Source organism: Gracilinanus agilis, chromosome 5, assembly GCF_016433145.1.
Source record: "Gracilinanus agilis isolate LMUSP501 chromosome 5, AgileGrace, whole genome shotgun sequence".
Lineage (NCBI taxonomy): Eukaryota > Metazoa > Chordata > Mammalia > Didelphimorphia > Didelphidae > Gracilinanus > Gracilinanus agilis.
Genome location: NC_058134.1, coordinates 201,440,327 through 201,467,119, shown reverse-complemented (window position 1 = coordinate 201,467,119; position 26,793 = coordinate 201,440,327). Strand labels below are relative to the sequence as shown.

Below are 26,793 nucleotides of genomic sequence, written 5' to 3'. Positions count from 1 at the left end.
AGAAGCAGTATAATTTCTGCTTTTTTTTTGTTGTTTCTTAATTTATGCATGGTCACAAAAATAGAGAATAAAATCCTAATACATTAAAAAAAAAACTTTTCTAGGCTGGACCTGACTTAGACTAGTCCCTTAGTAGTTTAATTTGATAATAGAACAAAATGAGATGTTTTGATCATTCAGCAGTTAACAAAACTATAGCAGGAGAGATTCAACACTGATAATACTTTAGAATGATTCAACTAAGGGAGAAGTCCCCTTGCCTCAGTTACCCACCAGCTAAACATCAGAGAGGGTACCTGAATCTCCTTGAAATCATTTTGTTCTTAGGTGAAGAGTTAATGATATCAATAGCCTATGAGCCTTCAGTTCCCCAAGCTGACCAAATCTTGACGATAGTCTCATTATCTTTTCTTTTTAAAAAATCTTTACCTTCTGACTTAAAATCAATACAGGGTTTTGGTTCCAAGGCAGAAAAGAGTGGTAAAGGTTAGGCTCTGGGGGGTAAAAGTGACTTGCCCAGAGTCATACAGTTAGGAAATATCTGAGGTCAAATTTGATCCCAGGATCTCCAGTCTTCGGCCTTGGCTCTCTATCTACTGAGCCACCTAGCTGCTCCAGGTTTCATTCATTACCTTTTAAGGAAAAACTAGTTTAACTTGTATGGCACCAGGGATTAGGATTAGCTCCCACCACAATTATTGTTTACACATGGTTTGGCCAGTTTAAGTTAACCCTTAACCAGTTTTCAGTTGTGTTCCAGTGTCACAAGATTGTTCCCTCTCAGGACAGGCCAAATCCCAAATCCCACAGGGCTGTTCTTCAAAGAACCTCTAGTCAATTGAAGGAATTTGTGATCTGGAATGACTTAGCTGGCTTCTGGCTCCTCCTAAGAGGCAATTATTGAAGTCAGAGAACTAGTTCACACCTCAACTCTAATCCCTAATACGTATATATGACTTTGGGCCTCAGTTTCTTCATGTGTAAAATGAAGGAATTGGATTAGAAGGCTTCTGCAGATCTCTCTAGATCTAGAAAATTTCCCAAAGAATTCAGAGTATTTTTTTTATCCTGTGTGCTCATTTTGTAACATCATAATCCTGAGATTCTTCGCATTTTGCTCTTTTGCTATATCTCTTGCATTTTCCATTTGCCAGTCTGTTCATTGGACTTCAGAGGAGTAGAGGAAGAGAACATACCAAGACAAAGGGGAAGAAGAAAGAGAAGTGCCATAAAACAAGGGAATTGGAGGGAGCGAATATGAAATTTCCCATCTTCACAATTTTTTCCTAGGAGAGATCCTTCCTAAAGTAACTTTTCGAATCCCATATATAGTCATGACCAAATCAGTACCCATTCAGGGCCTCCTGAGTTTTTTCATCTCTAAAATGCAACTGCCGAGGTTCATTCCTTTTATAAACCTCTGAAACTCTGGTCTTTAAAACGAGAGTGTGGGCATGATCTCTAAGGTCCCGTCCAGCTCTATTATATAAATTTTTGTAGAGTTTTTCTTAAGGAATCCAGAGTACTTTCACATTCATTATCTTATTCTTTTTTATGGTATCATAAAGAGAGACATTTTAGATAGCCTTATTTTTCAAAGGATTGATTTTATATATTAAGTGGTTATTGCTGTGTTTCTTGGTATGACCTTCAGAAGAGCATTGGATCAAAAAATCTCCATGCTTGTCACCTCACCTATGATCCTTGGAGGTGCCTTCCTATTTCCTAAGTCCATATGTATTAGCATCGTAGCTTCACTAAGTATATCATGAAGAACTACATTTTGCCCATTTTGCCTTTACAGTTTTTTTAAGGTAGGATAGAAATGTCTCAGATCTCACCCCAAATTAGTAGATAGTAAAAAAAAATCAATAAAACCCCATCCACTTCCAATAGCAAAAAGTACCACCTAGTTTTAACAGTTCTCTGCAGATTATTTAATGATTTCAGACTTCTAATTTTAAAAGGTAATATTACTCAAGGGGTGGGGGCCAAGAGAAGAGCAGGCAGTAGGAGGGCTGGTGGATTTCCCTGTTTCTTAGACCTGGAAGACATTGAAACAGGTTCTTTCAAAGCCCAAAGGAGAATTATCATCAGAAGCTAGACTCATCTTTCTCATTTCTTCCTCATTTGCTGCAAACTGGAAAAGACCTATCTGCTAAGTAGATCTGCCTTGAAACCCCACAGAAAGAACCTCAGTGAATTTGAAAGCAGCAGGGCATTATAGCCTGGATGACCAAAGATTTAGAAATTTCATTTCTTCTCTACTGGATATTGTTATTACATTTGAATATAGTTCAAAGCTTCCTCCACTCCCAGGCCAGAGAGCAAGACCTCCCCTAAAACTGGATGGGGGCCTCCTCTGACTTGTCCTTATCAGCACAGTTTAGTGATTCCCAAGTGTCCAAAGATGCAGTGGTGTATGATGAAAAGGAAACCCTCAGAAATTCCTTGGGAACTGTCTTGTCTCAAGCCTGGGTGAGGAACCAATCTAAAGTGAGTTCTTGCTTCTCTTCCCTAACTAAAACCACAAGGATAGTGTTTTCCCCAATGTGATACTGCCGTTTGACTCTGCAGTTTGAGTTGAAGGAAACATTGGTGGGTTCATTTTTTCCCTTTAAAATGATTCAGAGAGGCAGAGTTTTCCATCCTTCACATCTATCTGAAAAATAATAAGGCCAGAAAAGGGAAACTCTTTACCCTATTTCCTACCCTCCACTTCCCCAAACCTCCTACCTCCATGTACACAGTTGTCCCTGAATATAAATGAAACTTTCTCCTCCTATGCTTAAGAATTCTAGGCAAAGTGAGCCATGGGAGTTGCCAAGCTCTTGCTTTTACAGTAGCAGAGCTAATGTGGTCATGACTCAGAATTATGGGCCCCTGGGTGCCAAGCAAGTGAACCAGCTTGGTACTGGTTCACATTGAACTCAGCAAGAGAATCAGTTTTATGTTCTAATGAAACAATATGAAAAAGTCTTTCCCCTTCCCTTCCCTCTCCTCCCCAGCTCTCTTCCCTTCTTCTTCCCTCCCTCTTCCCATCCTGCCTCCCTGCTTTCTCTTCTCTCCCACCCCTCCTCCCTTTCCTTCCTCTTTTTTCTTTTGTTTTTCCACAATTTCCTTTTTTTTTCCTCTTTCCTCCTTCCTTTTTTTGCTTTAGTGAGAGCTGAGTTGGGAACCCTGAATCCAGCCCAAATTCCTTTTAAGCAAAGGGACCTCTGAGATGTGACCCTGAGAAGATTTCTTCCTGTGGTATGCACACAAAGGGTTGCAAGTTGCTCCTTGGACTTGGGGGAGGCCAGAAAAAATCTTCCACTCCATTTAAGGAGAAACTTTATGATTATATTATCAAGGATTGGATTTAAGACTCAGAATTAAAAGAAAAATAAGCATAAACACACAACACAAATGTAATAATGATAGTTGACTGATGGCACATAGCACCTTTCTTTAGGAAAATATGTAGTATTCCCTTTGGCAGAAACGCTTTTGTTACCACAAGTCACATCTTTTGGGAGTGACATAAATGGCTTTTTAAAGCTGCGGTAAGTCTTTTCTAACCAACCACCAGGATACCAATTAGAGATGAAGTTCCTAATCTGGGGTCCATGAACTTGTTTCTTTTTTAAAAATTTGATATAACTATTTGAAAATAATTGGTTTCTTTTGTAACCTAATGCATTTTATTGTATTTTATGCTGTTAATAACATTATGAAGCATTCCAGTGGCTTCACCAGGTTGCAACTTGACACAACAAAAAGAATTACAGTAAACTCTGTTACTTGATCTTTTATGAATCAGAAATCTGTACTAATCAGAACTTTTGAATTTTACTAGTTGAACTATGTGATTTCATAGTAATAGTCTGAAATACTCCAAGTTCTTGAAGCATCTTTTGAATCATTACAAAAAATATTATAGAAGCATCAAACTTTAGAGTCGGAAGAGATCTCAACAGTTATCTAGTCCACTGCTATTATTTCACAGTGATATGCTTGGTCTTTAAGATCCTAAGAGGTAAAGTAAAATAAAATAGAAGTACTAGACTTAGAGTTGCATCACCTGGGGTTCATATCCCACCTTTGACACAAACTGGCTGTGTATTCATAAACAAATCACTTAGCTTCTTTTTGGATTTATTTCCTCATGTATAAAATGGGGTTTATTTTATTTGCAATCTCTTTCCCTACAAGGTTGTTATATAGGAAGTGTTTGGTAAACCTTAAAGTACTATCTTCAGGTTATTTGAGCAAAAACATTTAACATGAGAATTTTATCCAAGTGGACCAGGTTTCAATTCAGGGAAAAACAACTGAAATACATCATTAAAGGGATGGTTGATTTTGATCTAGAAAAGGAAGCAGTGATTGCAAAGGTAGGTCAGATCCGACTAACTTGAATTTCTTTTTTGGACAGTTACCAAACCAGTATGTAATTAGCAATGTTTGATAAAGTACCTCATACTATTCTTTTGATAAGATCCAAAGTGATATGAGTTAATAAATTAATATGGATCTGGTTGATTGGCCAGACTCACAGTAGCGGTAAATGGTTCAATGCCCCCTTGGCAGGGCTCCATGGAGTGCCTCAGGGATCGATCTATGCTTGACTTTATGCTATTTAATATTATCATCAATGATTTGGAAAAAGGCATAGTTGGTATGATTATCAAATTTGCATAGATAATTAAAACACTGTCCAATAGTCAGGATCCAAAAAGATTTAATAGGCAGGAATATGAATCTAATAAGATGAGATTCAATAGAGAAAAATGTAACATCTTGAACACAGGTTTTTAAATCGACCCCATAAGTATAAGATGTGGAGAGCACGGTCAGACAGCTTTTTGTCCAAAAAAGATGAGGGAGAAGAAGGCCCATTTTACATGGATTGTAAGCTTAATACGGGTCAACATTGAGGCAATATGGCAGCCAAGAAATGCAGTGTAATCTTGGGACACATTAAAGGAGCACAGCCTCCTGAAATAAGAGGGTGATCGTTCCTCTGTATACTGCCCTTGTCAACAACATCTGAAGGATCTCTATTATGTTCTAGCCAACTCAGTGTTAAGAAGGGTACTTTTAAGCTTATTTTAATACTTTTAACTTTTAACTAATACTTTAAGCTAGAGAATGTTTAGGGGAAGAAAAATAGGATGGAGAAGGTCCTTAACTCAATGTCATATGAGGACTAGTTGAAGTAATTGCAGATGTTATGCCTAGAGAAGACAGAGGGAGCATCATTGCATAATTCAAATAGTTGAAGCCATCTCTCATGGAGCAGCTAAGTGGTACAGTGGATAGAATGCTGTGTCTGGAGTCAGGAAAACTCATCTTCCTGAGTTCAAGTCTGACCTTAGACGTTTACTAGCTGTGGACTCTCAGCAAATCACTTCACTCTGCTTGCCTCAGTTTCTTCATCTGTAAAATGAACTGGAGAAGGAAATGGCAAACCATTCCAATATCTTTGCCAAGAAAACCTCAAATGGGGTCATGAAGAGTCAGTCAGACATGACTGAAACAACTGAACAATAACAACAACCACATGGAAAAGAGATTAAATATATTCTGTTTGGCCTCAGTGAGCAAAGTCAGGAGCAGAGGATGAATATTTCAAAGCTACGAATTTATAGCTGATACCAGAAAAACAAATGCTGTTAATGTTATGTTATTAGCCTCCACTAAACTCTTATGACATAGTGTGGAAATGACCATTGAATGTGTTTGATGGCTATGCTGGTAGAAATCAAAACTTTGACAAATGCTTCTGGAAAGGGATGAGCCCAACAGGTCCTTTATGTCCTGATTATGTTATTATAGGACATTGAATCAGAGGCATAGACTGAGAACTGGGTTTAGAAGCCAACAGTTCAGATTTGACTCTCAGCTCTGCTACCATGATAACTGTGCAATTGGGGGCAAATTATATATAACCTGTCTGGTTCCCAGTTTCCTTATCTCTAAAGGCCTTTGACCCTTATAAATACCTAACTCGCAGTTATTGTTAGGATCAAATGAGATAATGCTTACTTATGGAGAACCTTTAAAAGACTGACTGCCATTATGGTTTTGGACATGGCCAATAAGGGAGGTGCTTTCCATTATGACCTTAGAACAAAGGTCTAAGTAGCAATAATCTGACAATGAATGTCTAGAAATTCACTTATTTTATGTTCATGCAGCTATTTTTCATTATTTTCCATTTTCCCCATTATTCCATTTTAATTGATGCCTTTTGTTTTCACATTACATCCCTTTCTGATTATTTCCCTCCTCCCTTATACAACAGGCTTTCCTTTATTCCAAGTTTCTCTGAAGATATTGATCACTCACTTCCCCTCCTTCCCCCTGCATGCCTATTATTCTGTTATCTCTTAAATATTTCACACCAGGCTTTCTGGAGAATGTAACTCCCCAGTCTTTTATCTTGATGAAGATTTTCCCCCCTCTGTTCCATGTCCCCTTATTACATATTGAGCTCTGGTTGGGCAGCTTGCAAACATACTTCATTGATGGCAGCAGGAATCAGCTTAGAGAAACAGGATGAGTCAGTTATCACCTCATCACCCCTCCTGGAAAAACAACTAAAGGGGTATGCCCTCCTGGAGAGTGGATCAGTGACATCACCAATAAGGCAAAGTCTTTCCTAAACTTCTGCTGCTACCCCCTCCCCCTAGCACCGAACACAGTGCCCTGAACACAGCAGGAGTGTTTGTCTAATGAAAGAATAAATTCATTATTCCTTATTCTGCCCAGCTCCCCTATAGTCCTCCTCTGATGTCTGATTGTGACATGTGAATGATTATGAATTCTCAAAAGCCATGTAGCAGAACACAAATTCTGGCAGGCCATATGAAGCTGGAAAGGTTTGGAGTATTGGGTCTGTAAGCCATAATGGGGAAGGGAAGAGAAGAAAGCATTTATCAAGTGTCTATTTTGTGCCCAAAGACTGTGCTAAGTACTTTAATACATGATTCTTGCAACAACCCTGGGAATAGGTGCTGTTATTATCTTCATTTTACAGATGAGGCAACTGAGGCAAACAGCCTAAGTGGCCCAAGGTTACACAGCTTTTAAACGATGGAGGCTGGATTTGATTTCAGGTCTTTCTGACTCTACACCTAGGCATTATGTCCACTGGACCACCTCTTCTGAGATCTAGTACAGTTCAATTTAGAAAATGCAGAGACTCATGTCTTGTTTGTTTTATTGCTCAATGTCCTCTCATTTTGCCTTCCTCTTTCCAAAGAATTTTTATTGCTCTCTTTTCTTTTTTACATCACCTTCATTTCTAAATATATCTCTCCTTTCCTTTTCCTGTTATGTGGATAGCATGTTGGAGTCAGAAAAACCTAGGTTCAAGTACCAGCTCTGTGACATGAGCAAGTCCCTTAACCTCCCTGAAACTCAGTTTTCTCATCTTTAAATGGGGTTAGGGGTTGGACTAGATGGTCTCTAAGGTCCCTTTCAGGTCTAAATCTATGTTCCTATGATCCATACCTTAGAATAAATAATAAACAAGAAAGGAGGCAGGTTAACAAAACTAAATATCATGCCACCTGAGTCTGGTTAATATATATGTTAGTTATTCTGTTATAATTATGCTATTTCAGTGTTTGCAAGCCTCCAGAGGGAAGGGATGATGGCTGCCCAAAACCACATACAAATGAATATTCACTAAAATTGGTGGGGTTTTTCCATTATTAAGTTGAAAGAAATAGAATCCCTCTACGCCAAAATGAAAGAACAATAGATGCTAGGGGGTATTTGTGTTAATTTTGGCGATCCAGACATTGCCACGTATCACTAAGGCATGTAGTCGTAGAGCATAGGACTTCCTTCTTCCCCTTCTATTCTAAGCACATGCACACACGACTGGGAATTGCCTAGACCTGCTAATTTACAGCAGATTTCTGTATGTATCCAGTATTTTGCAATTTAAATTTAAAGGGAAAAAATTAAGTTGGGAACCAAAAGAAATGGTTGCCCTGGTGAATGGCCACATGCTTTCCCCCCACTGTCCCTACTTGGCTCAACTCTTATTTAGCTAGGTGCCATAGCCTGGTGAGCATTACTCATTTAGATACCCACTTAGGCAGATTAGCAAGGAATGCAAACATTATTGGCCAGTGAGTGGCAATCAAAGAAAGAGAGATGGGAATGGGAGGGGGACATGGAGTTTTAAAAAAAAAAAAAGATGAAAGTACATGTGGGTTTTACTGCATTTCCAGAAAGGGTGATAGTTGCTTCCTGGAAGCTACACTTAGCAACAGGAATGGAGAATGGGAAAGATTTATTCCCCTTTGCCAAAGCTCAATAACTCTGACTTAGTAATTAAAATCAATAAGTTTCTTGCAAATATTCCAAACGCTGCATTAGAAAAGCCATTTTTAAAAATTATCTTTACATGATGCCATCTCCTGATGACACTGGCATGTCTGGGATGTGTAGGCTCTTCCAAGTAGCTAAAATTCTAATGAGAAAAGGAGGCTCTGGAAGGCAGCAAAGCATGAGCCAGATTTGACAGCAAGGCCAGGCACACTCAAGTGGCCTCCAGAATCCTATGGCGCATTGCTTTTTGTGATGGCCTTTCTGAGATATGCAACTCGGCCGGCCAGATCCCAGGTCCACAGGTAGAATCTGTACGCAGAATGTACCTTAATGACTAGAACAGGGAAATGGGAAGATGCCCTGGGATAGGAAGTCATGGAGATCTGTGTGAAATGATTGGGATCAGCATTCCACTGATGTCGCTCAAATGGTCTTGGGAAGCTTTACTCCGCGCATCTAGACCGTCTTTGCCCTTTTGGAGTGGGAAGGCGTAAAATCAAACAGCCCACGAGCATTTGTTAAAGACCCAGCATGGGCTCTGGGCCAGGCACTGGGGATACAACCCCTGCCTTCAAGGTGCTTTCAATAAAAGGGTTTTTGTTACTGATATTCCCCATCTCCTCTTTATTCCAATGGCTGCTTAAATGAGGGGCTGTCAATAATCGAGCCTATCCCATTGCTGACCAATTTCCATCATTACCAAAAATCTTTATTTAGTTTGGTTGTATCTCAAGTGATAAGCTTTTGGTTGGTTCGTATTAAGTATTTGTTGATTGGTTTTTAGAATATTTCTTCCTCTTGGTTCATTCTATATTTACCGACTTCCGTGATTCCCAAACCTGGGGTCTACAACTGCTTTTGTTGTAACTGAAAATTCCTTGAGTCCCCTTCTTTCCAAATTCACTCATTGGCTTCTTTTAGGAGATAAAAAATTTAGATATTCACTATGGTAGATGAGGGAGGGAGAGAGCTTTTTATAAGATCTCAGAGCTGTGTTGTGGCCATTTCAAATATTATCAATACTTAATCATTCCTGATAGCAAACAAAACTATGATACTATAGTATTATAAACATTAATAATAATAGCTAGCATTTAGATAGTGCTTTAAGGTTTGCAGAGCACTTTAGAAACACTATTACATTTGATCCTCATCATCATCCTGGGAGGTAGCTGCTAATATCATTCTCATTTTATAAATGAGGAAACTGAAGCAGAGGTTAAGTGACTTGCCCACGTTCACACAGCTCTTAAGTGTTTAAGGCTGGATTTGAACTTGGGTCTTCCCGACTCCAGACCCCGTGCCCCATGAACTATGGTGCTAACTAGTATAAGAGAGAGTGTGTGTATAAAATCTTGCTATACTGATAGCCATAAACTATTTATTATAAAAACTCCAGAAAGACCTCTAGCATGAGGGTAGTCTTTCTATAGAAGATTTATATAAAGACTATTAAAAAATTAAGTCATTAAAAATCCATGGGCAAGGCAGCTAGGTAGCTCGGTGTGGATAGAGACAAGAGGTCCTGGGTTCAAATTTGACCTCTGACACTTCCTAGCTGGATGGCCTTGAGCAAGTAACTTAACCCCAGTTGCCTAGCCCTTGCTGCTCTTCTGCATTGGAGCCAATGCTTGGAATCAGTCTAAGACAGAAGGGGAAAAAAAGGACATGGGCAAGAATTCCACCGAACAAAAAGCCTAGAAGGACTAAGGTCTGCTCTAGTGAAAGATCCACCCAGATTTTGAGGCACAATACTGTAGGAGGTCAACATACTGGAGGATGCTCCATAGTTGAGAACCAGAGTTTTGAGATTAAATAAACATTTTAGATGTGACATTCATGGTGATATCTCCATATTGCTTTGGTAGGACTGCCATCCTGTTGGACCAACTGATGACCTTCAGCTTCTCTCACTTGCCTTTAGGGGGGAAATACCTGCCCAGGAGTTCCCCAGGATAAATGAGAAAACAAGAATAGCCAAAGAGATTCAACTGATCCTGGGCAATTCATTTAATCTCTCTCTGCCTGAGTTTCCTCAACTGTAAAATGAAGATAATAGTAGCACCTATCACACAGATTGTTTTTAAGTTCAAATGAAGTAATATTTGGACAGTGCCTGGCAGGTAGTAGGCATTCGATAAACGCCTATTTCATTCCATGTGTATTTTTCACATTTTTTTTTCTCAAAGTGAAATTAAAAGCTCTTCTGAGCAAGTATAAAGCCATAAATAGAGCCTTCCTCAGGCACGGTTGTGAAGGAAAGACTTCTACACTCTTCACTTTCTGAAACCTCCTTTTTAGTACCTTCTCTCAGATGCCTTGTGTCTGAGTCTAACCTCCTTTTCTGGATCTTTTCTGACTAACTTCTCTCCATCTAAATACACCCTATTCCTTCATGACCTGGCTAGGTAGCAGGCTAACGTTTTTGGTTGTTATGTCCTATAATAGCTCAGAATATGACCACTACCAAATAACCTTTGTGCAATAAGGAGAGGGAAGTTTTGTTCCATAATCAGAAAAAAAATGAGTAATGTGGTAATTTTAGCCACCTGAGAGCATCATGTTTGGAAAGGGTTGGGGGAGTTAAGTTAGGCTTTGAATTTCCCTTTGATTCCATCATGGACATCATGTAGGGAGCTGGCTGATCTTATGGGTGACCCAATACATCATGGCTTGGTCTGGGGACGGAGTTAGAAATCATAACCCTGATTAGCTCTGTTATCTTCAGGACTGGGCAAATTCGGCTACTTAAAATATTGAGCTACAAAAAATTGAGCTACTTTTGGCACTTAAAATAGCCCAGGGCAGAATTAGATCATACCTGGAAGCCAGGTTAGCTTGACTTCAAGCTCTGAGTTTTCTGAGTCTAATTTTAGCTCACTTTTGGTAAACCTATTTATTAACTATTGTATTCTTCCAAGACCTTTTACAGCCAGACTTCATCTACCTTTCCAGGTTTATTATACATTCTTCCCTGTCACAAACTCTCAGGTCCCACCAATGCCTTCTCAGTATTCCTCCCATAGCACATTTCATCTCTGATGCTAAGCACAGACTGTCCCCCTCCAATATGGGAATGTTGTCCTTTCTCATGTCCCCTTCTTAGAATCTCTAGTTTCCTTCAAAGCTTAGCTCCGGTTCCATTTCCTCTAGGAGAACTTTCCTGATACCCACAGCTATGAGTGCTCTCTCCCTTCTCCCACCCCTGCTCAGTTATTTTGCATTTATTTCTTTTTCATTTAAGAGGTTTATGTTCCCTGACAGAATGTAAGTTCCTTGTGGGCAAGGGCTGATTCATTTCTTCCTTTGGGTCCTTAACATGGTCCTATAGAATCTTAGGTTTAGAGACAGAAGACGCCTGAAGCAATGGAAAGCTATGGAAATGATGAAAAGTATGGAAAAATAGTTTGCAAGCCTTAACGTACTATGTAAATGCTAGCTAACTATGATTTCATTAGTGAGGAACTGGCACCAAAGGAAGTAAGAAACTTGCTCATGGTCATATAAGATAGCATAGTAAATGCTTAAAAAATGGTTGATTGGTTGATTTTCTAAGCCAAGCCTGTCTTGTGTCCTCCATCTTGGAGCTTCACTTTGGCCCCAGGGACTTGGGACCAGGACAGACATAGCTTGAAGCCTTTTCCTACAATTATACTCTGCCACCTCCAAACTCTTTCCCTAAATCTCCTCAAATAAAAAATGATCCTGGGCAACTGGGAAAAAGATGGATGAGAAGTCTAGAGGTAACAACACACCTTGAGATTAGTGAGCAATGAGACCAATTACTACCCATGTCTGTGTGTCACTCTGGCAGTATACTTAATACTGTATCATAGAAATAGATTTCTTTTCTTTGGACCTTAAGTGATCAGCTCAAATCCTCAATCAGGATTAATAACCCTATCATTTGTCCCAGTGAGTGTAATGAGCAGGAAAGAGGATTGTCACTTACTTTCTGGATAAGTAACAGCAGTTGAGTGATCCCTAAAGAAATCGTTTCCTTATAGATATTCCCCCAAAATATAAGAGGATGAGAAATAAAATCTATGACACATACTTCACACATGCAAAACTATCTTTAAATAGGAGACTTTTATTTTTTTTTTCCATGAGGCATCAGCAGCTGCATTAAATGATTTCATCCTGCCTCCATGGCCACAATGGGGCCTTGCCCCTCACGGGGCTTAATCAGCATCTCTTCAGCAGGAAAGTTGATTCAGCACATAACAAGGCAGCCAGCATCAGCCTTTTAAGAAAACTTTGAGTCATTCTCCAAGGAGATGGACAAGAGGGAAAAGGAAGAGAGGTTTCTAAGGAAGGCTTTTTCAGGAGAAAGCTTCAGATCACTTTATACCCTGGCTAATCCCTGCCTTCTGTTTCCTTTAGTCTTGGATGTTAACCCTTTAGATGTGTTCTACTTTCAATCTCCTTCCTTTCCTACCAAGTATTCTGTCCACCTCCCTTGGCTCAGTGACACCCTAGACCATATCTCCGTTGCTCTGAAAAGTTGTTTGCTTTGTCAGTTCCGGAGAAATAAAGAGGGACCTGTAAGGAAGGGGAAGGGAGGAAAACCAACTTCACAAAGGAAAGCCTGTCACATGTCAGTGATTGGGAAGATCAGATTCCCATCTAGAATGAAAATGAGTTTTACTCTGGTTACACTTTGCAAAGGAATTCACCACAAACTGTGGCAGGCATAAGGGATGACCATGAGAACTTCCAAAGAAAGAGAAGAAAAGAAAGTAAAAAAAATATTCTTTTTCTCTTTGCATATGCTTAGCTAACAAGATATAGATTTTATGGAACATGAAAATTGAGGAGGATTATTATGTTTTCAGTACTGCACTGATGACTTTAAATTAGGGTTCTTATACCTACTTATCGCTAGCAATCTAAAGCTTCTGATTAAACCTGTTTAAGAAAAATCTCTGCCTGTTTATCTTCATTTCATAGTGGGGGTTTTTTTCTCAAAAGTCAGGCTTTTTTTAGCATAAAAATTAGTAACTTTGGGAATAAAACCTGTCTTCCTAGCCAATTAGATGGGAAATATCCTAAATTGCCATTATCTGTTCTAGAAAACATTTTTAAATTTTGAATTGTTTTCAGCATTATCTTTCCTTTTCCTTCAAAAAGCCTCTATAATTTGTAAAGTTAAGTATTCTACTAATGATTGGTCCTTTTTTTTATTAAAAAACTGAAACATTTCAAATGGAAAAAGAGGAAAATTAAAAGGATTGTAACAGATATTCCTAGCCAAATAAAACAAACCTCTGCATTGGTTATGTTTTGTTTTGTTTTTTTAATTATTCTATTCTGAATGCTGAATCCTTCACCTTTCTTCGAGGAGGCAGATAACATTATCATTATCAGTTCTCTGGATTCATGATTGGTCATTAGGTTGAATATGGTTCTTAAATCCTTCAAAGTTGTTTAGCTTTATAATGTTGTTGCCATAAAAATTGTTCTCCTATTTCCATTTTCTTTCCTCTCGATTTGTACATGTGATTCTTCCCATGTTTCCCTGCAACTAGCTCATCATTTCCTATAAGAAAATTCCATTGTATTTCATCCATACACCATGATTTGTTTGACCATTCTCAAAATCATTGGTACCCCTTTGATTTCCAATTCTTTAGCTTTATAAAAAGAGCTACTATAAATATTTTTGTCCTTAGCACTCATTTTCTTCTTTGTTTAATATTCTTATTAATGGCATTGACTAGTGATTAGTCAGTCTTCATGAACTATTTTATTCATTAATTGTGATTTCTATTTCATAATAATTAGGGAATTTGCTTTGCAAATTTATAAACTTGAATTATATGTTTGTGGCAAAAAAAATAATTAAAAAACAGGGAGAAATAGGATTGTGGTTTTTGATGACTTTAACAACATTCCACTGCTTTTGAGAAAATATAGTCCATTTCCCAGCCCCCTACCCGCCATCTACTAAATTATCTTCCTTTTACTTCCTCTTCCTGCTCAAAGTGACATGGTATTTATGGAGGAAGGAGGGCTGGCCAAGGAATGGAAGAGGAAGAGTTAGTTATCCCATTTCCTTTATTTTTCCTCCCACAAATCCTAGTTTTCCCTCTGAGTCACATCACCGTCAAAAAAAAATGTTACTTGAGTTCTGCTGCATTCATGATACTAGAATGTTTCACTGTAGAATGTCTGATGGAGTTCTCTTTTGATGTCTTGATTTATGAGGCTCATTGTCGTCTCCTATGGTAATTTGTCATCTCATTTACTAAGCTCCATTAGCAGAACTAACTTCCTTCTTAAATGATGAAACTATAGCAAGTGATTTTGCTAGTTAGGCTAATGGCAAAGAGAAGGACTAGTCACCATTTGGAAGCCATTTTAATAAAAAGTTTCCTTACAAAGTGAATTTTATAAAGAAAACTATATCAAGAGAAGTAGATATGACTTTGGATCTGAATAGATGGATACCTTCACCTTCTTGCTGTGTAAACTTCAAACTTCGTGGTGCAGCCAGATGGAGCTATGGGCTTGAGGTCAGGAAGACCCAAGTTCAGATTTGGTCTTAGACACTAGCTGAGTGACCCTGGACAAGTCCCTTAGCTCCTTGTATGCCTCAGTTTCCTCTACTGTAAAATGAGTATCATAATAGTACTGACCTCCCAAGGTAGGATCAAATAAACAATATTTGTGAAGCTCTTAACATAGTGCTACATAGTAGGTATTTAATATTGCTTCTTCCCTCCTTCTTCCTTCTTCCCTCTCTGAAAGGTGAATGGTAGAATACAATGTGAGCTTGAGGTTAAAAACAGGAAGCATTTGGAGTTTCCTGTCTTTTGGTGGCAGAGTAGTTCTGGCAGAAAATAGCTTTGATCAAAGGCACATCCCAAGGTAAAACCAGGTTTTAAGATGGGAGAGCCCTCAACTGTCAGGGTCTGAACTCCTCTACAACTATGTGGACCTGAAAGACTGATCCTGGGAACTCCAAGGATACTGATCCATCTAGAAAAGCCAGAAAGATTGATGAGAAAGTGGTCACCGACAGAGGATTAGCAATCTGAAGAGTTGTAAAGATTTTTTATTTTTTGACTTTGGATGGTAAAACATGCAGGAAATAATTATGTAAGCAGGCATCTGGCCATTGCCTCTTCAAGCTTTTCTGCAAAGCTTTCCACATTTTTTTCCCCCTATAAAGTCTAGACACTGGCACCATTGAGTGATAATAGTAGCTTTTAACAGATAAAGTCTTCTCTGATAGAAAGAAAAGACTACTTTTCCCTCCACTTCAGAATTTCTGCATCCAGCAGAGCTTAAGTTAAGCCAAGTTGCCAATGAGATGGCCCCAGAAGCTTTTAGGTGTGGTGATACCTTAATCCTCTGTATTTGTGTAGCCATTTAATACTGTTCAAAGGCCCTTCACATCTATTATCTCATTTGATCCCCCTGCAAAACTTTGGTGAAACAGTTTGGTATAGCACCTAACAGTTTGACTGAGTCTAGGCAAAAATAAAAACAAAGAAGGAATCTAAATTGTAGAGCATTTATGGGGGGGAAGATGAAGTAAGCATCCTTCAGTGTAAAGGGTTTAACAAAGAAGGAGAGGGGTTCTGAAAGAAGTCTCAAGGCTAATGAATCGTCCTCAATGTTGATGCAGCTGAAGACATTGCAGATTTCCATTTATCCAAAATAGTTAAAGAATTGATTATTTAAAAGTGACCATATGTCTGTTTAGTTAATTTTTGAAATATTAGATATAAATATGCTTAAGCAAAGCTGTGAAGTAGGATGTTTTTTAAGAGCTGAAAGGGTCCTTAGCCATGATTTTGAGCAGCCACCTTATTTTATACATCAAGAAACTGGGGCCCGGAGAAGTTAGGTGGCTGGCCTAAGATTACACAACTAATAAGTGAAATCAAAACTCAAAACCATTATGTTTTGAGTGATAATACATATGTAACCGAGTTGAATTGCTTTTCAACTTCAGGAGCAGGGAAAGAAGAGGAGAGGAAGACAACATGAATCATGTAACTTTGGAACACTTATGTGTAAATTTGTTATTGGAATAAAATAAAGATAACTTTTTTTTAAATTAAAAACCAGAATTTCTGACTCCCAGTCTCATGCAGTTCCCATTATACCATGCTCTCCTAGAACATATGAGTTAATTAATTAGTGATTATTGATAATTAAGTCATAATTGATAATTAAGTGATAATTAAAAAACACAATTCAGTATCTTGTCTAAAAAGGGGAAATAAAAATCTGGTTATTTCATCTTTCTGACTATTTGGATTCTAGATAAAGGAGAATTTAATGCATGTAGAAACAATATCACATTGATTCCAAAATACATCAGAAGCCTGAAGTGAGGGTTATAATTAGTTGATTAGTATAGCTGGCCTTTGAAAATGGGTTTAAGCAGATCATTAGAAAAAAAAAAGTTTCAAATGCCCACATGTTCAGTTGAAGGATATAATAGTCATGAAGTTGTCTCCACACCCTCGAATGTAAATAGATACATTCTTAGTAATTTTCTTGATCGTAATAGATCATTTCCTTTTGACAAAATCCCTTTGAAATCATCCTGAAAATCATTATTACCAAACATGAGCTATACGGAAAGCACCTTGATGCTCTAGAATAGGCCTATTACCTTTGTGACTTTGGGCAATCAGATAATCAACAAGCTTATGTTAAGAAACCTAGTCTGATGGTTCTAACCATGAGAGCTGCAAAGACAGAAGAGAAGAAGTCCTTGTCCCCATGGAGCTTCCATTCTAGGTGAAAACAACACGTATATATGTAAGTATGTACATCATATAGAAGATGACTACAGATTAGCTTTGGGAGCGAGTGGAATAGCAACTGGAGTTATCCAGAAAGGTTTTTTTCTTTAATAAAAAAGAAAGGACAAGCTTGCACGACTGATTGGATATATTAATTGACTGAAAGTGACAAATGTAGGATGACATCCAAGTAGTTTTGCATTTTCACTGATTATCACTGTTCTCAGAATACATTCTTTCCTTGTCTCTGCCTCCTGGCTTTTTTCAAGTCTCTGCTAAAATGGCACCTTTTACAAGAAACTTTTTGAGATCTCCCTTAATGCTAGTGTCTTTCCTCATGAAATTATCTCATATTTACCATGTTCATACAGATTCTTTGTATGCGTGTTGTATTGTTGGTATGTTAGAACGTAATTTCCTTGTGGACCTGATTTCGTTGTTTTGCTTTGTTTTCTGTAATTTGTTACTTTGAATCCTCAGCTCTTAATACAGTGCCTGTTACTGTGTTTAACAAATACTTGTCCAATGACTGATAAATTAGTTGTAGACTCAGTCAGCATGGTATTTTCTAGTTCCTTTTAGTAGTGAGAAAGTGGAGTCGGAGGAGGGAGAAGGTAGGCATGATCCAGGGTTGGGATTTGGCAAGGTGTGAGTGGCAACAAGAGAGAATAAGAGACTTGAGACTAGAACATGGTAGTGATGAAACTGGTTCACTAAAAGGTGGAGTTTAGGAAAGGAGAAGTGTCTATAGCAAAAGCAGGGGTGATCGTGATGGTGAAGGCACATACTTGAGAGGTGGGAGGATTGTAGGTAATGGTGAGCCTGAAAATTCCTTTTAGGAGCTGGGAATAGAGAGATAGGGACAGTAGCTAGAATGGATAGGGAGAGACTGAAGATAGAGAATCATTCGATCTTTAGGAAGAATGGAGAGAGATAGGAGAATATAATGCAAAAAAAAAGGAATTTCAGTGTTCTGTATCATGAAAAGATAACACTTGAGAGTGATGAATGGCAGAATCAAAAGTATAACGTTGCTTGTGTTAGATGAGAAACCAAGGAGGTTAGGAGAAGAGCATTCCAGACATAGATGACAACCAGTGAACATACTTGGATTTTCTATTTGATCATGGAGGTTATAGAAAGCCACTGAATCGAGAAAGGGAAGGGGGAAGGGGGGAGGCAAATGGTTATACTTAAGATCAGTTTGACAGCTGTGTAGAGGATGGGCTAAAATGAGGGAAGACTTGAGGAGACTAAATGGAAGATTATTGTAGTAGCCCGGGTTTGAGGTGGTGAGAGCCTTCCCCCAGGTGAAACTCAGAATCAGTGGGGAGAGGAAGCATATTCAAGAAATGTTATGAAGATAGAATTGACAAGACTTGGCAACAGAATGACTATGGAGAATGAGAGAGTCACCATTTATATTTATTGACTTAACTGGATTCCAAATTGCAAGTGCTGGCTTTGTAAATCTGTATATATCTTGAATAGAGCTTGTTGGCCACATAAAACTACTAACGTTAGTTGGGTTTTTACATAATTTGGAGGAAATTAGAAAGTGTGCTGTCAAATTTCTGTATAGCTTGGGGAATAGAGATTTGCATTTGGGTAGGTAGAGGATGAGAATGGCAATGGTAATGAGGAATGGGAATCAATATTTTTGGAAGAACCTTTTTTTTTTCTGGACAGCATTTATAAGATAGATCCATCCTTAGCTTCCATTCACGTACACATTTCTCCAGAGAGAGACTGCTCAGTTCATACAAATGCTAAATTTCTTCTTGGTTTGCCACTCACTTCCTTGAAAGCCTTCCAAGTTCTCATTCTTTTTCAAGGATTCATTTCAGTTCAGTAAGTATGTGTCAATGCTCACTCAGACCCTGTTACTGTGAAGGTTGACGAACAAACCTTGTCCCAGATGATCAAGAGTGGCCATTGAGATGAGAAGGAAACCGAGGTACAGAGGTGAAGTGACCAAATGCCAGGTAGCGTGAGAAAAGTTATAGAGGTACAAAATGCTAGGAGCATTCAGAAGGGAAAGGGGCATTTGAGTTGAACCTCGAAGGATGTGTGGGGACTTCTGGTAAAGCTGTTTTTCCATTGAAGTACATTCAGGGTATAGGAATTTGCTTGGATGGTTGAAGAATGGCAGCTGTCCACTTTGGCTGAAATATATCCAGATTTAAAGCTTGATTTCTAAGGATCAAAAGAATGTATCAAATGGGATAACACATTTGCAAATCTTAAAGCACTGCATAAATGCTAGCTTTTCTTGTATGGGGAAAGGATGTTCTTTCTTTAATTAGAATGGCAGAAGCACTTCCCTCTCTTTCATTTCACTGACTAAGAAATAGCTGTGGGACTCAGTTTCACTGTAAAATCCCACAAAGATAATCTCTCAAATGCCCTCCAGCTGAATGAGGTCTACCATCATTCTCTCCATCCCCTGAAAAATAGACATTAGCAATTTTGAATTACCCTAGCTCTGCCAAAGATCTATGGCATGTACTTGTACATATGTAATTGTTGGTGCTTTCTTCTCAAAATGGATTGCTTTAAAGGATAAGATAGAGATCATATGGCAGCTAGGTGGTATGGTGTGATAGAGTGCCTGACTTGGAGTCAAGAAGGCTCACCTTTCTGAGTTCAAATCTGGCCTCTGACACTTACTAGCTGTGTGGCCCTGAATGAGTCACTTTACCTTGTTTGCCTCATTTTCCTCATCTATAAAGTGAGCTGGAGAAGGAAATGGCAAACCACTCCAGTATCTTTGCCAAGAAAAGCTCAAATGGGGTCATGAAGAATCAGATAATAGTGGAAAACAACATAAAAATCTCTGTACCATCCAATAATGTAGGCCCAGCCTCCCTTTGCTAATGATAAGGATGGAAGGAAAGAAAAAGGTCTTTATTAAACCCTTACAATATGTTGGACCCTGTCCTAAGTACTAGGCTTACAAATACAAGCAGAAAGAAAGACAGACTCTACTCTTATGGAGCAAGAGAATATACAAAAGGGAACTGGTCTCTTCACAAAATGGAGACTCAAAGAGAAACCCACCCACTGGAGAAGAATAGACTTAGCAGGTGGGTATACCATGGCAAGCCAGCCACGGGGCTGGTAACACATTCCAGAATGAGAAGGTTCAAGCCAATGAAGAAAGTACCAGGCGTGATTGTGAAGTTCAGAAAATCAGGAAGAGGGACAAGAGAAGAATCATATTATAAAGTTGATATATGAATATATTTTTATATACAGATGTAAATATATATGCACACATTTTTATGCACCCCAAACATAAATAGAAAAATTGCATTGAGTGATGGAGGGTCCAATTCACCTTCACCAGTAGCATGAAAACATCCTCTCCAACTCCTGATGGGGATTTCCATTTGGTTGTGTTGGTTACTGCAGTGGCTTGGCTGTGGGAGAAACTAATGGGAAGTGAACAGAAACTTTGTTGTTATTAACTGCCAGGCTTGTTTGGAGTATGTGACTCCTCTATTTAGGGAGAAGATTACTCATGAGTATTTTCTTCCACAGAAACACAGAACCTCAAATCACCACTCGCCTCCTCCCCCCCATCACACGCTCCTTCCTGCATTTCTGCGTGCCCTCCCCAGTACTTCATAATTTTGCTCTCATTTCCTCTGCTGGTCTGGATTCACTTCTCTCTCTACTTCCTCACTGTCACTTTCCAGTGAGTTTGGACCATTACCTTTCCAGTTTCTAATCTCAGACTTTCCACTTTATTGGTCTCTCGCTACCAGGAACTTCTCTATCCCTACCTTCATTTGAACTTTGTGTTTCTCTAAGAGACAAATGTAATCCTATTTCCAGGGAAAGGAGAAGAGTTTTAAAAAAAAAAAAAGATTCAATGATAACCAAAGTCCAGTGCTGGCCTCTATTAACAAAGGCAGTGCTAGTGATCCCTGGCTTAGTCTTCCCACAACTTCGAATTGTTTTTCTGAGCAGTCCCAGTCCCTTATGACTAACAATACAGCTTTTGGAATGACTAACCAGAAGGAGAGATTCAGTCTGTGGCTATAGACCAATTTCTCTGTGCAAAGTGGGTTCTTGTGGGGCCAAATCAATGACCTTGACTTAATCCAGCTAGCTGTAATAACATATTATACCATCCTTTTTTTTTAAACCTTTACCTTCTGTGTTAAAATCAATACTCTGTATTGGTTCCAAGATAGAAGAGTGGTAAGGGCTAGGCAATGGGGATTAAGGGACTTACCCAGATCTAGGAAGTGTCTGAAGTCAAATTTGAATCCAGGACCTCCCATCTCTAAGTCTGGCTCTCAATCCACTGAAGCTACCTAGCCGTCCCCTCTACTCCATCTAGATAATAATTACCCCACTTTTCCAAATGAGAGAAATTATTATTGTAAATAGTGCAGCCTAAGGGGACAAAGGAAACACACACACACACACACACACACACACACACACACACACACACACACGAAATCATAGCTGCTCTCTTCTCATCATTACTCTTTATTAAAGTAACTATTGTGATATACATGAATATAAATTTATTTGTCTCACTTTCTGTGTGTATGTGTGTGTATACCCCTACTGTGCCAAGGAAATTGAGGAAGGCTTGAAGAAAACTTCCATAGGGTGGGAAGAAGCCAGCTACTCCTCCTCAAACTTACCTGGCTTTGGAACAGAGCAGTAGAGAAGATATGGCCACATTTTCAGATACCTGCTTTTACTCTCACCCTTGGGTCTTTTTCTCTTACCCTCAAGTCTTACTCTAAATCCACTTTTGGTATCAGGAATGGAACCCCCCAAAATTTTGACATCTGATAGAGTTGGACAAATGACCCTAACACTGCCCTTTCATTTTCAGAAGCTGTTCTGATTTGGGTCAAGTGCCCACTTTGGTCTGCTGTAGTGTTAGGAGGTGAGGTCTAGCTGTAGAACTTTCACATTCTAGAATAGGGGTTCTTAACCTTTCTTGAGTGTTGTGGACCTTTTTGGCCATCTGGTAAATATGATCTCAGAATCATGTTTTAAAATATATTAGGATTACAAAGGAAAAGGTAATTACAAATAAAACTTATCCAAATTATGTTTTTTAAACCCCCAAATTCACAAAATCCAGGTTGAGTATCTCTGCTCTGAAGAATCCTGGGATATTACCTGATCAGTTCTGAGACATTCTTTAGCTTAGTGCCACTTTCAGTCCACTTTCATCAGACCACAACAAGGCTACCTGAGAACAAACCCGAACCACAGGAATAGAACTGAAACTAAACCAGTTTCCTGGACAGGAAAGGCATGAAGATAAATGGCTCTTCATTTCACTAGTTCCTATGCTCCCAGACTTGCCATTTATACCCTAGAGGTAGAAAGGAAATGTTTCCCATTGTCTGACTCCTTGATATAAACATGGCAAGACTATTTAAGCAACCAGACTTTTTCCAGCCAGAGTTAGAGACCAGTGGAGAGGGGAGGAAAGGATAAAAGATATTTTTCCTTCCCAGAAGTTCTCCAGACATAAAAAATATCTACCTAGAAATATTTCTCCTTTTTGGGAGTTTATCTCTTAGGTATCGTGTAACACTTGAAGGGAAATGAGACCTGGATTCAGATTCCATCCCCGAATACATACTAGGGAATAAATCAACAAACCTGAATTATATATGCACTTTTTTAAGGCACTAGAAATAAAAAAAAATAGGAAAAATCAAACAGTCCCTGCCCTTGAGCAACTTATCAGGGGAAATAATATGTGCACATATACAGATCCTATACAAAATAAATTCAAAGTCATTTTTTGGGAGGGAGGAAAGGAGATGAGGCACTTCACATTTTTGAGATTCAGTTTCTTGATCTGTAAAATGGGGATAATGATACCTGTTGCGCCTCTATCAAAGCATTGTCTTATAAAGCAGAACAAATGAGACAGTTTACATCATATAAAGTCATAGTGTTAAACATATTATAAATATCAGTTATTAGTAATTATTTCAATTATTTAACCTAAAGGATTTCATCTATACCTCTTTTTCTCCAATAGGCTTGCAGCCAATTTACTGGAGCAGGGATGACGTAGCCCAATGGCTCAAGTGGGCTGAAAATGAATTTTCTTTAAGGCCAATTGACAGCAACACATTTGAAATGAATGGAAAAGCTCTCCTGCTGCTGACCAAAGAGGACTTTCGATATAGGTCTCCTCATTCAGGTGAGAAGTACATGACTCTTGACTGGTTTACAGAACAAAAGGGATTCTGAATCATGGATTGGGTTTTGCTGTCACATCCGTCCATAAGTCGTATCATCATCAAACGTGAAAAACAGTGGTATTTTATCAAAAGGAAGAAAAGAGGGGCGAGAGTTTATCATCTAGAAAAAAATAATCATGACTTGAAAGATTCAAGGTTCAAATCTAAGGTATTATACATTCCCACTGAGAAGGAAAGAGTTATTTTTCTCTGCCTCTCTGAGGAAGAATGGCCCCCTAAAGGATGGAGAAGGCTGCATGTCGAAGCGGTCTGTGTCATACTTAGCTTTCAGTAGGTAACTGACAGATACTAAGCAGCAAGAAAGGAAAGAGCTCTAGCCTACGTAGAAAAAGAAGGAAAAATGAAACCTGGAGACAGAGAAGAATGGGAGGGAAAGGGAAAGGAAATCTTGCTTAAAAAGAATCAAATCATTGAAGAACAACTCAAAAGCGATTTCAAGCTAAACTTTAAATATTTCTAATACTCTTCCAAAATTCCAAAATTTCCTTTCAAAAGTAAGGCAGCAATAAATGAGTGAGAAAGAAAGGAAGAAGCAACAAGGAGGACTTATGAGTCGATGCAGAGTGATGTGAGGAGAAACAAGAAAGTAGCATATGCAATGTTTACAACAATGTGAAATGGAAAGAAATGTTTAAAGAGACTAAACAAAAATATAGTTATCTTGACCAAGAATAGCCTTGGAAAACAACAAAGAAGAGGGCAACTAGGTGGCTCAGTGGATTGAGATCCAGAAACGGGAGGTCCTGGGTTCAAATCTAGTCACAGACATCCCCATAGCCTAGCTCTTGCCACTCTTCTGCCTTGGAGCCAATACACAGTATTGATTCCAAGACACAAGGTAAGGGTTTAAAAAAGAAAAAAGAAAAGAAAACAACAAAGAAAAATGCACCTTCTTCCCTTCTTTGTAGAGTGGGCAATGTTGTGTATATTGTTAGATTTTTTTGGTGTATTACTTGGTTTTACTGAAATGCTTTTTCTTAATGGGCGAAGGCAAAAAGAAAGGAGATATTCAAGACAATTTTTAAAAAATGCAACAAGGTCAATAACATCCTGATAAAAGCTTTGAAAAATACAAATGGAAAGTCTTTCAGAAAAAGTCAAAATAGGAAAAAAATTAGACAGAAGTCAACCATGAAGGACTTAGATTACAAGAAACATTTCAGTGGCTATGCATTGGCAAAGGGTGTGTGACCAACAAGGCTGAATCTTTCAATATTCTTTTCATTGTCTTTTCTTAAAGCCTAGTGCATTTTCTGAAAGCCCATTCCCTGGAACTTTAATCTTTATGACACCATATAAGGAAACTTTGCAGATGTAAATTTGTAAATATGTTTTTCCTTGAACATCTTCCAACATAGTCAGCTATTGAATACCAAATAAGATGGCAGCTTAAGAAGGTCTCATGTACAGCGTGTGTAGATCATTAAGAAAATTTTCTATGCGATGAAGTCACGTTATTTTCTTAGTCGATTTTTCTAGATTATCCTGGAGAAAACTTAACTGGAATCCAGATGTTATAATCTGTTTTCCACAAGTATTTGTGCTCTTACACAAAATTCAAATTGGACTGAAGTTATGTTAAAATCTCATTTACAACTGGTTGCTTTCCAGAAATGTTAACAAACTGACCAGCAGAAAACTTTTTTGTCCCAAGAGACAAGATAACAGTAGGAAGCATGATGTCATCTGCTTTTCTCAGTTGCCCCAGAGAGCTGGCTATCAGGACATGATGAATGGGAAATCTCCAGAGATGTGCAGATGTTGACTTCCTACCTGGAAAGTTCGCAATATAGCATGCAAACTTGCTATACTAAATTCTAGGGCTCAGAATATTCAAGCCTTCTTAAACCTCAGAACAGTCTGAATTATTTTTATATGAAAGGCAGCTGGGTGGCTCAGTGGATGGAGAACCAGGCCTACAGATGGGAGGTCCTGGGTTCAAATGTGACTTCAGACACTTCCTAGCCGTGTGACCCTGGGCAAGTCACTTAATCCCCATTTCCTGACCCTTACTACTCTTCTACCTTAGAACCAATATACAATATAAATTCTAAGATGGAAGGTAAGGGTTAAAAAATAGAATTTTTTTCATATAAATGCAACCAAAAAAGAATCCCAAATCTAAGTAGTTCCCTTAGCAATCAGTCAGTGAACAGTGAATGTTTTAGGCAGCACTGGGGATAATGGACAAACGTGAAACACTGTCTGCCCTCAGGAAGCTTGCATTCTCTTAGGGGAAAAAAGAAAGATACATATGTGTGTATGTGATGATCTGTTACTCATAGAATACAGGCACACATATAATATATACGGAATATATCTATTCTGTTCTGGGAGGTGCTCAGAGGGACTTTAAAGGCTTTCCAGTCCAACCCCCTCATTTTGTAGATAAGGAAATTTAGGGGCAGAATGTTTAGGTGACTTGTCTGAGGTCACACAGATAATCCTTTGACTCTCTTAAAATAGAAATGAAAATAATTCCACTTAATATTTAAGAAATTCTTGTAGCTATATGGAAACAGTGAGACATGTATTTTCAGTGTTTCAGTAAAACTATTTAAATGAAACAACAAATGCAAAAAGAAACATGTTTGAAAAGGGTTTCTCCTAAATTTGACTTAAAATCCAAAGATGCTTTCCTCCCTGTGTACCCTATGACTAGAGGTACTAAAACTAAAGCAGAGGGAATCTGATTTTGCCTGGAAATCCCCCTTCCTTATCTCGCTTCTTCCTGAGACTAATCTTTAAATTCTCCTCTCTCTGCCCTTATCCAGGCTGCTTCCTTCTGCTAATGCTTCTGATCTGGAAGCAAAGATGAGCAAAATATTGTTTGAAGAATAATTTGGGTATATCCACCTCCTGAGAAAGAAATGATAACTAGGAACAAGCAAGACATTTATATAGACAGACAGACAGACATTCAGACAGACAGATAGATAGATATTCAGACAGACAGATAGATATAGATATAGATATAGATATAGATATAGATATAAATTGGGGGAGGGTTAAATGATACCTTCTTTAGTGTGGGAAGAGGAAGTAGGGAGTGAGATACCAGAGAACTTTAATGTAACAAACAAATAAAAAAAATTTTTTTAAAGACACTGAAGCCAACTTTACAGGGTTCTCCCAAACCCAAATATCCCCACCGAATAGTAACACGTTTATAGAATGTGTGTTGTGTGCCTAGAACTTTGCTTGCTATCCTGAGAGGTACAAATCAAGATTAGCAAGTGCTTTTGACAAGGGCATAAATAGCCTAGTTGAACGAATGAAACCAAAACACCTGAACCAATTTGAGAAAAAGAGTTAAATTCTATGATATTGTTATTGTCTGCTTATATTTCATTACAAGCTGACCCGGTCGGAGAAGGCTTCGTGGAAGAGATGGGACTTGTTCCAGATATTAAGAGTAGACCAGGATTTGG

General features: G+C 38.5%; 1 protein-coding gene across 2 annotated transcripts in view; it reads left to right on the top strand.

Annotated features, from left to right (window-relative positions):
- Positions 1 to 26,793, top strand: part of ETV6 (ETS variant transcription factor 6) — a 330,692-nt gene that overhangs the window by 212,695 nt on the left and 91,204 nt on the right. For both annotated transcript variants that reach the window (XM_044679558.1, XM_044679557.1), the window contains exon 3: positions 23,137 to 23,301. In XM_044679558.1, the coding sequence (XP_044535493.1) occupies positions 23,137 to 23,301 (165 nt within the window). The remainder of the gene's footprint in view (positions 1 to 23,136; positions 23,302 to 26,793) is intronic.